Below are 14313 nucleotides of genomic sequence, written 5' to 3' on the forward strand. Positions count from 1 at the left end.
GCCTCCACACTCTGGAACATTCTGTGCCTGCCTCCACCTTCCCAAAGTAGTAACTCTGGTTGATTGCTGAGCAATCATCCATAGTCCGGAACATTCAGTGCCTGCCTCCACTTTCCCAAAGTAGTAATTCAGTCTGCTCGCTGAGCAATCTTTCCCACGTTTGCGCTTTCTAGTTTATTCCGTAGACATGTTGAGCAACCCGCTTGATGGGGATAAATACCCCCTCCAAACAGGTTGTTCCCCACCTATGGATCTTGTGTCAATCCAGTCAGTCCCAGCCTGACATCTTGCAGTCCCCTCAGTCCCCTCAGTCCCTTGTCACCCTCTGTATACTCCTCAAGCTCTACGAGCCAGAGACAAGTATTGGGTTACAGCCCCATTCCAGTCACCTTGCCTACCCTCTGGGGATTAGACCCCGTCCGTGACATCTTGTCAGCGCAGCATCCTTCCGCTCTGCCATGAAAAGCGCAGAAATTTATGGAATCACTACCTCAATTCAAGTCTCAAGTCTCATTGATCCCCATCCAGCTGAGGACAATGATGATGATGACTCTCCCGCAGACATTCAGAAACTCAGGGAAATTATCCCCGCAGACTTCCATTCTCATTTGGAAGTATTTAGTAAATCCAAGTCCGACAAGCTCCCAGAACATGGACCATATGATCATGCCATAACACTTGAAGGCAATGCACAGCCTAAGTTTGGCCCAATCTATAGTCTATCTGAAGTAGAGTTAAAGGCTTTGGATGAATATCTCAAGGAAAACCTCAAGAAAGGATTTATACGACCAAGCTCAAGCCCCGCTGGATCACCCATCCTCTTTGTCAAGAAACCAGATGGAACTCTCCGCCTATGTGTGGACTATCGACAACTCAACAGTATCACTCGCAAAAATCGCTACCCACTCCCGTTAATTCAAGAATCCCTCGATCGACTCAAAGGTGCTTCATGGTTCAGCAAGATTGACTTGCGTGCTGCCTACAATCAAGTCCGCATTGCCAAAGGCGATGAATGGAAGACAGCATTCCGCACCCGTTATGGACACTACGAATATCTTGTGATGCCCTTTGGTCTCACAAATGCCCCCGCCTCTTTCCAGAACCTCATCAATGATGTTCTCAGAGACTTTCTAGATATCTTTGTCGTTGTCTATTTGGATGACATTCTCGTATTCAGTAATACAAAGGAAGAACATATCACCCACGTCAAGAAAGTCTTGGATCGACTCCAACAACATCAACTATGGGCAAAAGCAGAAAAGTGTACCTTCTTCAAACATGAGGTTGATTTCCTAGGCTACCTTGTCTCAGACAAAGGAGTCAGAATGGACCCTCATAAAGTAGAAGCTGTTACAAACTGGCCTCCACCAAAATTAGTTCATGATGTTCAAGTCTTCCTTGGCTTTGCCAACTTCTACCGTCGTTTCATCAAGGCATACTCCAAGGTTACGGCACCCCTCACTCAACTCCTTCGCAAAGAAGTCAGGTTTGATTGGGGTGAATCTCAACAACAAGCATTCAACACTCTGAAAAAATCATTCACCACTGCCCCTATACTTCAACACTTCCAACCAAATAAATCTATTGTTGTGGAGACAGACGCATCTGACTTTGCTATTGCAGGTGTGCTCTCCCATTCAGACAACAATCGACTCAATCCCATTGCTTTCTACTCTCGAAAACTTCAACCTGCAGAACTCAACTATGAAATCTACGACAAAGAGATGCTTGCCATAGTGGAAGCATTCAAACATTGGCGACCATATCTCGAAGGAACTAAGGAAATCACTGTATACACAGACCACAAAAACCTCAAATATTTTACAACATCTAAGGTGCTCAACAGACGACAAGCTCGTTGGGCAGAACTCCTCGCAAACTTCGACTTCAAAATTCACTACCGACCTGGAACAAAGATGGGTAAACCAGATGCCCTGACCAGGAGGTCAGACCTTCAAGGGGGGAGTAGAGCTGCAGATGCACCTCCACACACACTCCTCAAACCAGGACAATTTGTCATTGGCGCCCTCATTCCTCCAGACACTCCCAACGCACCCCCACACTCAGATATTATTGCTAGGATAAAGCAACTTCAGCCTGAGGATCCCATCCTCCAAGAGCTTTTGCCTTACCTGCAATCTCCCGCTACTCCTGTACCCCAAGGACCTCAAGGAAAACTCAAGGATTTTAGAATAAAGGACAACATCATTCATTTCAACAACAAAATCTATGTCCCAAACAACAATGAACTCAGATCGATTTACTTCAACAAACACATAATTCCCCTACCTCAGGACACTATGGTCAACACAAAACATATCAACTCCTCTCGCGTCACTACTATTTCCCTGGCATACAACAATTCACCAACACCTATGTGGATGGTTGTCACACATGTGCACGGAACAAAGTTCCTCGACATAAACCCTATGGACCACTTCAACCATTACCCATTCCCTCTCAGCCATGGCAATCTATTTCAATGGATGCTATTGTTAAACTTCCACTATCCAATAACTTCGACTCTATCATGGTCTTTGTTGATCGCTTCACCAAACAAGCACACTTCATCCCATTCAAGGAAGATGGCTTTGATGCGCCCAATCTAGCTACCATGTTCAGACAAAATATTTGGCGACTTCATGGACTACCCAAGGATATTGTTTCAGATCGCGGATCGATCTTCAACTCTCAGTTTTGGCGCTCTTTTGTCAAAGGCTTAGGGATCACTCCAAACTTCTCTACTGCCTTCCATCCTCAATCAGATGGTCAAACAGAACGTGTCAATCAAGTCTTAGAACATTACCTCAGATCATTCTGTGACTATGATCAAGCCAATTGGTCATCTCTTCTGGATCTTGCAGAGTACAGTTACAACAACTCTGTTCACCCATCAACAAAATTCACTCCTTTCCAAGCAAACGATGGGTATCATCCAAATGATCCCACTTCACCATCACCTTCAACTCTCTCTGTCCCAGCCAGTGTTGTTATATTAAGGGTTAAGATATTAAGGGTTGTAAAATGGGTAGCCAGGGTGGGTTATTAAGGTCTAAGAACGTAATATCATCCCCTACTATGAGTGATGAAGGAATAGGTCACGTGACACAACACACCTCCACCATAGTCCTCTACCTTCACTATACTGCAATCATTCATGTCACTCCTGCCCATTCATGCCATTCTAGAAGCTGCAGTCACTTCAGAAGCTGATGGAATGTGTTGATATAGTGCATGTATAACTCAAAGTAATGCAGGAATGAGTCCCCATAGCCCAGCATGAGGAAAATGATATTACGTTTTTAAGCCCTCTTTTTTGGACCACCAAATTAAGGCTGTAATTACGGGTTATTACGTAACTTAAAAACGACCCTTAATAACAACCTGACAACACTGGTCCCAGCAGCAGGAGAACATCTTCAGACACTACGTCATCTTCATCAAACTCTTGCCAACAACATCAAGTCAGCTCAAGAAAATTATACAAAACACTTCAACAAAAAAGTCAAGGACATCAACATCAAGGATCAACCACTGTTCAAAATTGGTGATCAAGTCTTCCTCAACAGACGTAACATTCAAACACTACGACCCTTGCTCAAACTTGATCAAAGGATGCTAGGTCCCTTCAAGATTATTGAAGCCACATCCTCTCCGCTCGCGTTCAAACTTGAACTACCACCATCAATGAACATACACCCCGTATTCCACGTTAACCTTCTTGAACCCATGCGTAAAGGACATGCTCAACAACCTCAAGACCCTCCACCATGCATCGAAGTAAATGGTCAAGAAGAATATATTGTCAACCATATCCTCGACTCTCGTATTGGTACAGACAATGGCTATGACTACCTTGTCAATTGGAAAGACTACTCCAGTGCCCATGATTCATGGGAACCCTGGGAAAATGTCAACCATACCACAGCTTACAAAACATTCCGTCGACAACACCTCAAGGACCCAAATCATCACTTCCCTTCAACCAAAGCTCATCGACAAAAACATCAAGACAAAACTCAAGACAACATCAACAGATCTCAACGTAGATCAACACGGCTCAGAGGACTTCGCCCTTAGAGAGGGAGCTCCTGTCATACATCACCTACTTGCCACCTAAGATAGTCTTTTCTCGTGTTCCCACACTTGAAACACATCTGGAACACTTCCCCTGACCCCCTTTGGCTTAGGTTTATTGTTCTTGATCTCCATCAACAATCTTTATTGTCATCTCTTACACTCCCACACAAGAAACACCTACCCCTGAACCCCTGTGCCCTTAATCTATTGTTCTCCTGTGTGTTCACATGCTTGACACACTTACCCCTGGACTCCTGTGTCCTCTGTCTATTGTTCCTTGTCGCACACATGAACCTGTAACAGTTACCCCTGGACCCCTGGGTCCTTTGCCTATTGTTCTTAGTTTCACATGTCAGGATTGCCAATTCTCTTGAAGAGAATTGCAAATATGTTTAGCAGTTCTTCCGTAGCTTATTGTTGTAGTTTTGCAGTTCAGCCTGTTTTGCTGTGGATATAAACCCCCTCCAAACAGGTTGTTCCCCACCTATGAATCTCTTGTTGAATCTCATTCTCAACTTGTCAGTCCAGTCAGATCCAGCCTGACATCTTGCAGTTCTCTCAGTGTTCTCTCAGTTCCCTCAGTACTCTCAGTCCCTTGTCACCCTCTGTATACTCCTCAAGCTCTACGAGCCCGAGACAATGATTGGGTTACAGCCCCATCTCAGTCACCTTGCTTACCCTTTGGGGATAAGACCCCGCCCGTGACAAGTTCCAAGTAGCTGCACTATACTGGTGCACTTTGGTTGTTACCTCAGATTCCTTGAAGACTTGAAATAGCCGTTTCCCAGCGTCTTGTGCCCACCACTCTCCATCTACAAAGGCCACTTGGTTAGAATAGTCTTCCTTGAGAAGGTCTTCTACTTGACTGTCGGTCATGTCGCTCACTTTCTTATGAAGATCCCCTCGTTTCTCAGCAATTGATGGCAACACATACTTGCGGTTGCCAGTGTCAAGTGCTCTGATGGCGGTGTTGCACGAGTTTCTCACCAAAGCAAAACCAGGGTGGCAAGAGTACTTGATATCAAATTGCAGCTGCAGAGTTCTCTGGCTTGGTATACGAGTCAGAGTGAACGCAGTATACAACACAATGAGAGTTGGCATGTCGTATTCACCAGGGTTTCCCAAATTGGAACTAAGATCAGATGTCACAGTCGTCTTCACCGCCAGATTCCATTTCTCCGACTCTGTGTTGCCCTCCTGAGTCGATAATGGCGCATCCAGAGGGGACAGTGGTTTGTTCTCTTGTACAGAAGATTGTGAGGCCCGTGGTGAGTCCAATGGTTCGCCCAATGGCGAGGTCTGCGAAGAAGCCTGCAATGACGAGGCCTATGATGGGACCGATCGTTCAGCCGATCGTGCGCCCGGTGGTGAGCGACTTGATCGGGGTTTCAATTTCGCGCGTAGTATGTCGATACTGCTCATGCCCCTAGGGCCTACACCATCTGTAGGTGAATAACAGGGGTCAGACATCTCAGCTTCAAATACGACTGTGTATACGCTCAAATGAGGAAAGATGAGGTGGTTGGCAGGGGAGTATTGGTCATGAGATTGTTTCTTATATAAGCACCACAAGCCTTTCGAAGCTTGACATCTCCATTGATGCTCTTTCAGCCTCTTCTTCTCTTGCTGCCAGGAATGGGTGAAAGTTGTACAGGTCTTCGTTGACGCGTGTGTGTGGGAATTTGTGGACGAGGCGATGCATTGAGACCATGGGAATCGGCTTCGATGTGGCGGAGACGGACAAAGGTGGAAGGGGAAGAGGAGGATGACAGTATTTGAAGGTCGAAGGGCGAGACCGAGGTTCAGACGATTGAAGAGGGAAAGAAGGATTTTCACGATAGTTTAGCTGGACTCGGGCGAATGAACATCGTGTGAAGGTCGAAGTTCAAGCTGTGCTGAGATCGATGAAAGGGTGTGGTCCGCTTCGATCGGTCTTTCGAGTCATGTCGTAAGTCGTCCGGAGACGTCGGAGATAGGAGGGGAGACTATCATGTTCGAGGGTGATCTGGGTGGCGGTGGGGATGATAGGTCGAGCCCGTTCGGGATGAGTAGGTCAATGAGTGTTGAGAATGTCGAATGGAATTGGAACACCTTCCTCAAAGCGTCTCTCTAATCGCTCAGTTACGATCAACGTGGGGGTAGGGAATAACTCACATTCATCTCATCCTTCAATAGATCCTCCAACCGCCTTTTCTCCCTAGTATCTGCTCCTTTTATCCATTCTTCCCAAGCTGCTAACCTCAGTCGATCGAGTGGTAGTCGGTTCATACTTCTCAAAACCCCTTCCATGATTTCTCCTTCACCCGACAACACATTCGAAAGGGTTTCCTCCCCTTTACCAATACGGGTAGATGATACTCCCTCTTCTCTGTTCCCTTCCGGACTTAGACTGTCGCTTGATGGGTTTTCCAAATCCGCAGTTGGTCTCAAACATCTCAGTCTTACCCATTCTCTCCTCCTTACCCAGCCTCCCCAACCCATTGCACCAGCATGACTCCCCCATCCTCTCTGACGGAACCAAGCGTTATATCTCCATCCCAGTTCGTCGGTACCAATACGCATGTTGATCATCCACGGTGTGAGATATTCCCATTCTGGGGATGGTGTCTGGTAGGTTTCAGGAGTGTAAAGAGTTTTGATACTTCTTTGGGTTATAGGTTTGTCTTTGGGTCGAGAACGTTTGGGTTGATCGTGAATCGCTGAGCCGGGTGGTTTGATGGAAAATGAAGATGCTGAGGGTATGGGGTGGGAGGGGACGGTGAATGGGGAAGGATCGATAGGTAAGAGGGTGGAAGAAGAGAAGTAAGCTTTTCCAAGGAAATAGATACTAGTATGTCAGCTGGTGTTTTGATCCTCTGTCACCGTTTCCACGGAACATCTTATTCATCTGTTGTATCCTTCCGTTGAAACAACATCCCCTGAGTGGTCTCCGTCTCGAGGGTCACCTCCTGGACACGTCCCTGATAAATGATCTATCTCACAGGAGTGCGAAGGAAGGCACCGATGAAAGAAAAGCCATGTCGAACAGTCTCACCCTCTTTGATTCTCGAACAGCACTTTGCATTAGTTTCTCACTCGGACACAATGATCCATGGTAGAACTCACCATCCCACACATACTCTTGCTTCCCTTCCGTACCGACTTGCAGATCTTCTACTCTACATTCCTTCCCTTCTCTCATGACCTTGATTCCTACCCCCATCTGCTGACATAACCTAGCCTGTTCTTCCTGCACCTTTCTCAACTCCTCTTCCAGATCCCCCTCATCCTCTTCGTCCACTTTTGACGAAAGATGTATATGTTGTTTCAGTGTTTGTTTGGCGGATCTCGACCAGAATGACAAGGAAGATCGACGACGGCGATTTGCTAGATGAGCAGAAACAGAGGCATTATCTTGCTCCGAGGAGGAAGTATGAGTGGTGGGAGGGGTTCTTGGGGGTGACGAGGGGGAACAAGAAGGACCTGCTTTTGCTGTAGGAGATGGGTCGGACATGGTTTACGTGTGAGAGAAGATCACTGAGAGATCATGTGGAGGTATATTGAGCGAATGCAACCGTTGTCAAGAAGTCAAGAAAAGAGGTCAAATGTGGAAATACTGTGGATGGTGCGAGCAATGGTGAGGTTAAGTAGCTATGACGTAACCTTCCGATCGCAAACTTGCACATCAGACATCTTGGCTCTACATCATGACCCAGATTATTATATCAATAATAGATACATTATGAGGTCTCAGTCTCAGTCCAGGTTCTCACGGGGAGAGCAATCTAAGTCATGACTCTCGGCCTCCTAGGATAGCGAGCAGCATGCAGCGGAAAACCTGACCTCCTCATCATCTCCACAGGTTTCGTCAAACCCTTCTCCCTCCCCCGGGACTCTTGCTATTCCCCAGTTGTTCAGCCCAAACGATCTGATCCGATTTACTTGCGTCCTATTCATTAATCTTCCATTTGATATTCTGGCCATTTCAGAAGAGCATCATGTGATCACATACCTCCAAAGCACTCTTCAAAGCCGTATCACCCCCGGCTCTTTGGATCCGCACTTGATCGACTTTCTTCTTCAACTCTGGTGATAATGACTGTTTCATTAGCTCGTATTCTTCATCTAGGTGGTATGATGACCTGATAGAACTGTTCTTCAGTCGGCGTAGAGTCTATATGTCAGCTTGATACACTTTCATCGATGTTGCGTGGAGTCCGTAGTCGAAACAAAGGGAATAAGATTGGGAGGGGGGAAAGACGTACATCTCATAATGCCCCATCCTCCTGCCATGACTGTATGTCAGCTTCACCAGAATTCGGTCAACATCCCTACAGCGACCAGCGGAGACCAATAATCCACTTTCCACTCTCCACCTGATTACTTGATAGCCGGCAAGATGAGTAAACTTGCCGGCGTGGACAAGGACGTAACACGTAAAAGCCGTGGAGTTGGATCGGCTGACAGATGGTGAAAGACGTACTGGCGGTGGTGACGAGTATGAACCTATTCATCAGCGGCTGGTCCTCAACAGTTCATCCCTCCACTATTCATGTATCCTTGGCTCTATCTCCATCCTTGACAAAAGGAAAGAAACCCACCTTCCCCATAAAAACTGACCTGACATGACATAAACTTGAAATCGATACGCGCAAAACTACCTGTACATCTTTCTTTCTTCCTCTCTACTCGTCTACGTCATACATCCACATCTTTTACGTCCGAATCCTTCCACTACATTCCGGTCTCCATTCTTCACTCTGGTTCTCTGACTGAGTCAGCATATACCTACATATCGATGTGAGAAACAAGGAGACATCATCATGACGCCAAGTTACGAAGTCGTCCCTGGTCATTCTGTTGGATCATTCAAACTTGGTCGGTGTCTTATTCAATATCGTGACTCAATCATCTGGCTGATGTTGAGGTGATACTCTTTGGCATACACTAGATTATCTTCGAGCACAGAAGACGACTTTTCCAAAGATTGAAATTTCTTATGATGCCGATGTGAGTTAACGTCAATCCCCCTCTCCTCTACCTGCCTGATATGATTAATCCCTTCCTTATCTTCCACGACACACATTGTCCTCATCACAGTCCTGTCACTGTGTACCGAAGTTGTCTTTCAACATCCAGAGAATACACGTTTCATACAGAGTCAAGTTAGTCGTTCAAGGGCAACAGAAGAAGATGTACAGATATACAAATTGACGACAGAACGCATCCACAACATCTATAACCCTTCGTCTATCTCCCATAATCCTTTTCTTTCCTCATCCCTCTCAAACACTCGACAGAATCATCATAACCCTTCCTTCCGTTGAACTATCATACGAAACTCGTCTTCTCGCTTCTTCACAGGATCATCTCACCCGTGCCAAAGTAGGTAGGATACTAGGTCCAACATACGCTCCAACGGGGGGAAAGGTATCTTATCCCGGTATAACTTTTGATATCCCCATGTCAAATGGGAGAGATGATTTGGTTAATGCTTTGAGCGTTGTTCCAAAGGAAAAGGATAACGAGAAGAAAGAAGTTTGGGAGGTTTTGATCCTTGTGAGTCTTCACATCATTTCGTCTTCATATTTTCCTCCCCTCCCCGTAATCTGTCCCCTTTTATACACCCCCATTTGATCATGTGACATCATGCCCGATGAGTTCAGCATAATTCTACGATTCAGTAATCAAGTCTTCGGAACGGAGGAATTGTGTACACCGTCAATGTACCATGCGATGGGAAAAGAAGATTGATGAATGTTGAATGTCAAACACAATACTTCTGACAACACTAAAAAACATTAGTGAAGAAAAGATGTAGGATACTGATCGCAGCCTGGAAAAGGAATCACCTTTCATCTAAGTGACACACAAACAGATATCATCATAGGACAAACTACATCCCAAGATCTCCTTTTAGACATCGGTCCACCTCTGAGGGAATTCTGGAAAGAAGACTCTAGAGTGTCTAAAATATGGATCGGTGATGATGCACTTTCGACAGGCTGTAAGTTTTCCTTGATCCATACCATATCTCCTGACGAATCTCTCTTGTTGGAACATATATGAGTGACGGTTGATATTCAGATTTTTGGAATTATTTTCAATATGGATTAGATTTTTTGATAAATGATGAAGGGTTTGTAGAAAAGGTTATTTGTCATTCGAATATAGTAAGTATCTTCCTCTTTTACATTTTCAAGATTTTACTTTTCTATCCTCTCGTCCCAGATTTATCCTTTCCTTCTTCTTTCTTAATGTATGTGTCAAACTCCGATTGCTTTTTCCATATATACATTTCAAACTATTCGCTGCTTTCTTCTCTGTGTATACATCGACTCTCCTTTTTTCTCCCTCTCTTCAATATATCAATTTCTACCTGCCTGCCTTTTCAAGGATGGATACATATTCATTCGTTCTCTTCCGTATGTCTGACCAACGACTAACTTGGCTAGCCCGGAACAGCCCTTTTTCAACGTTACGCACGTTGTCCATGGCGTATACAATCATCTACATCTACAAAACCTCTTGATTTCACTTTCCCCATTTTGGAATTCCAAGAATCCCTCGGTAAACCCTCTTCTTCACAATACGTCTCTCCGAATCATGGACAGGAAGAAGAAGGTATGATATTGGATAGGAGCGTTGAAGGTGGGTTTGAAGGTGTAACGAATTTAGGAATTAGTCGTATGTTTCTTTTATATATCCCTTCTTCTTTTTCTTCTTCTTCCTCCTCCTCCTTCTTGGCTTTCGTGTGGATGATACTTTGAACTGTGAAGTTATACTTTATGCTACTCTCGAAGAAAGATAGGTCAGAAAATGAAAATGAGCTGATTGTTCCAGGTTTGAGAGGTTTTAATGGAGTGATATTGGAAGAAGATGAGATGAGTAAAGGAATATCCTCAGTATTGATTTATCATGTGTGATCTCATTTGTGTGCAAATTTTAACTTGTTGTACATTATACACATGTATAATTATGATGAATATGATTATATGATATCTCCTTTTTGCCACACGATATAATTCAATCGACTTGGATCGCTTTCCCTTCTTCTTACACAAAGCTCACCATTATCCAACCGAGATATCTCCTTCTTCCTTACTGGCCTCATCATCCTTCAGTACAGCCAGCATGTTCAGTACGTACATACACACCATTAATCATAGTCATAGAGCTCAAAAGCTTGTACCTGATATAGAGACCGGAAAGGCATAGGATCTAGGATCAATCCGACTGGGAAAGCGTTCCGATTTCTAGGTCAGTTACCAGTATGACTCGACTCAAACGCGGATGATCATTGGTTATAAATCAATAAGCCATCCACATTTCCGGTGTGAGAACTATTATCAGTCCCTCACATTCATCCCTCAAATATAAAGATCGAACTCACTTTTTCGCATAGCGTACCACATAGAGATAGAAGTCGAAAGTTGCCATTCGTCCTTCAAAGGATTATCCGAAGTGATCATAAGCCCAGAATCAACTTCATCTTCAGTTTGAAGGATTTCAGAAATAGGAATTTCGTTGGATAAAAAGGTAGAATAGACATGAGATCTACATATCAATTCTGTCTTCTCATTATTCTCTCTATGATGAATATGAGGTGCCATCTCTGGTCCTGGATCAAGACCATTTCACTACCCCAGGATAACGTACGGCAAATAGAATAAAATGTCCGGATTTTAAGAAATATGGAGGTTTTTTGATACGACCCAAAGAAGGATTGAGAGAGATGATCGAACTCACCGGAGAGGAGAACGCATGACATCTTCGATAGTAGGTTCACGGAAAGTTAATAAAGGTGATTCGGCCATATAACAAAAAACCATCTTTTCATCAATATTTACTTTACTGATTCCCGTATGAAGAAAAAGTTACGTACCAAGTTAGAAGGTTCGTTTGGTCGAATAGTTTCAGGAGGGATATCGCTAAATGATCTGCATTGGGGGAAACTGGATGAAAATGTGGTAACTACAGCTTTCATTGATTTACTATCGAGTAATCCTACCGAGTTCTATTATTTAGCTCTTTTCTCCCATTATGCTCTCTTTAAGGTGATTGATGACTTGTATGATGTCAAGAAGGATTTGAGCGATATTCTTGACTTATGACGCCAGCGAGCAGTAGATAAGAGCTGGGTAGCATGATAAGGACTGAAATATTCGAGTGAAGGGAGTTGTGACAGTGAGAATAACGGGGGAATGTGTGGTTGTGTAGACTTACCATCACCACAACTCCATCAGGTAACATGATTTCCTTCAAATCTTCCCAAAACTCCTTTGTGAACAAACTTGAAGTCACCACACCTCCTGAGAAACAGTCTTGTATAACATAAGAATATTTCGTTCCGTTCCATTGTCCCTCTCGCGAGAGTGTGGCGAGAGAATGGACGAAGATGGTTCCGTCCATGATGTATTTGGAAGTGGGAGGTGGGAGGTCGAAGTATTTTTCGGCGGCTGTATAGACCAATGGGTCGATTTCTATTTATCAATTCGTCATGTGCTTTGAAAAATCGTTCATAAGCTCTCTTGTATCGAAGCAAATGAAGGACCAAGGCTTGTGAAGATTGGAGGAATCTGATCAACGAAAAGTCACCAACCTACTATGTCGACATTCAAACTACGTTTCACAAAAGTGTTCGCTGCTATGCCCACTCCCAAACCACTGACATCAGCTTCACAAGTTTTTCAAGCACGACCCACATTATCAAAGCTCTATCATTCTCTTCACTTTGGGTAAAACTCTCCAAGTCTAATTCGATGTCCGTTGTCAATTCCAGAGTCCGTGCGAGCCCATCGTCCTGTTTATGTCTATTCGCTAGTAAAGCAACTTCCTGCAATGCAAATGCGGCAAATACGCTGCTTTATCAATATTCCTCTCTCATCTTCCTTCTCTCTACGACGCTCGAGACAGGGAAGGAGTTCGAAAACAAAGGGGGAACTGACGAATCACCAAATTGAGTATTTTCACCGGATTTGTTTGGAGTATGTCTCACCCATCGACCTCCAAGAGTGGAATGATCACATCTTAGAAATCTATATCCCTCTTTTATATTTTCCGCCACTACCACCTGTCCCGTTATACCTCGTTCAGAAGATAGTATACGGAGATTACCTTCGATAGCGACGTAAGGTGGTAGAGGACGGAGGAATTGTGTTCTCAACGCTAAGAGAATGAGAGGGATCCGAAATGCCAATAAAAGTGTACTACCTCGAGATGGGAGGCGCGAGAGTATCGAGTTCAGATTACGTTTTGTGGTGGGAGTCAGACTGCGTCTGGTAGTGATATATCTTTCGAGACGATCCGGGAAGGAAGGTGAGGTGCTCGGCATGAGAAAAAAGGAACATGTGGTTAAGACGATAGAAATGACGAGAATCTCATAAGTCAGTTTCAGTGGTCGTGATTGAGATTACTGACTATTTTCTCAGGATTGAATGATATCAACCAGCGAGATGATAACAGATCTGAAGCCATTCTCTCGGCTAACCAAATATGAACAGCATAAGCTGTTGCTTGCGCTAATAGCTGTAACAGATGACGATGTTGGTCGAATGGCGAGTTTGATGGACGGAGAGGAGAAATATGATCCTTCTTGTCAGGTTCACTCCAAATATTATTAAGAAAATCTCACAAAGCAAAGCAAAGCAAAAGATATACCTCCTCCCATTACTCCCGCTCCGAGGATAAATCGTGATAGAAAACCTCCCCACACTGGACCAAACGTGGTCCCTAAGTTACCTCCTATTCGCCTGCCGAAGATAGATGCGAATTCGGTTGAAGCGGCGATAACACTAAAACATACCCTGGCGGAAATGGCGTATCGGGCGGGTGAATGTAGAGTGAGACGCCAGTACAGCAAAGTTGGGAGGGAAGCTACGAGGATGTACAAGAATTCGCGGTTTAGAGTCAAAGGGAGACTGTTGTATAGTGGAGTTAAGAGTATCTTATTACATGCTACAGTTAAAGAGATGGGTAAGACGAGGAGGATCGAGGCGAGATCTACTGGTCAGTACGGATTAAAGGCGGGGAGAGGATGAGATAACTGACAAAGGGCTGCGAAACGAGCTATGGCAACTTGGTTTGTTAAGGTTGTCTTGGATCTTTTGTTGAGATTTTGTGATTGAGAAGAGCCGAACACTTGGTCTTGGGTAGACAATCCTGGAGATCCACTGGGAGAACGACGTAGGGAGTCAAAAGATTTTTTCTGGTTATCATATTGTTTAAGTCGTTCAGGTCTGCCTGTCGAAGGTC

General features: G+C 44.5%; 3 protein-coding genes across 3 annotated transcripts; 1 reads left to right on the forward strand and 2 right to left on the reverse strand.

The window, feature by feature from the left end:
- Positions 1–4432: 4432 nt before the first annotated feature.
- Positions 4433–7573, reverse strand: TREMEDRAFT_60850 (uncharacterized protein; the record flags this gene model as incomplete). Its single annotated transcript, XM_007003354.1, has 5 exons — positions 4433–4564; positions 4759–5379; positions 6235–6907; positions 7115–7136; positions 7186–7573. The coding sequence occupies 5 exons, from the start codon at positions 7571–7573 to the stop codon at positions 4433–4435; spliced, it is 1836 nt and encodes a 611-aa protein (XP_007003416.1).
- A 1309-nt stretch (positions 7574–8882) lies between these two features.
- TREMEDRAFT_28533 (uncharacterized protein) lies at positions 8883–10985 on the forward strand (the record flags this gene model as incomplete). The annotated part of the gene is made up of 7 exons (XM_007003132.1): positions 8883–8937; positions 8987–9069; positions 9280–9618; positions 9895–10066; positions 10147–10232; positions 10515–10746; positions 10903–10985. 7 exons carry the CDS (start codon positions 8883–8885, stop codon positions 10983–10985), a joined length of 1050 nt encoding a protein of 349 aa, XP_007003194.1.
- Positions 10986–11370: 385 nt separating this feature from the next.
- On the reverse strand, positions 11371–14277 carry TREMEDRAFT_68014 (uncharacterized protein; the record flags this gene model as incomplete). The annotated part of the gene is made up of 12 exons (XM_007003609.1): positions 11371–11402; positions 11453–11616; positions 11809–11891; positions 11945–12076; positions 12286–12542; positions 12662–12726; positions 12765–12920; positions 13008–13438; positions 13480–13650; positions 13694–14061; positions 14110–14127; positions 14217–14277. 12 exons carry the CDS (start codon positions 14275–14277, stop codon positions 11371–11373), a joined length of 1938 nt encoding a protein of 645 aa, XP_007003671.1.
- Between the last annotated feature and the right edge of the window lie 36 nt (positions 14278–14313).

This window comes from Tremella mesenterica (genome assembly GCF_000271645.1).
Source record: "Tremella mesenterica DSM 1558 unplaced genomic scaffold TREMEscaffold_3, whole genome shotgun sequence".
In the NCBI taxonomy this organism is placed as follows: domain Eukaryota; kingdom Fungi; phylum Basidiomycota; class Tremellomycetes; order Tremellales; family Tremellaceae; genus Tremella; species Tremella mesenterica.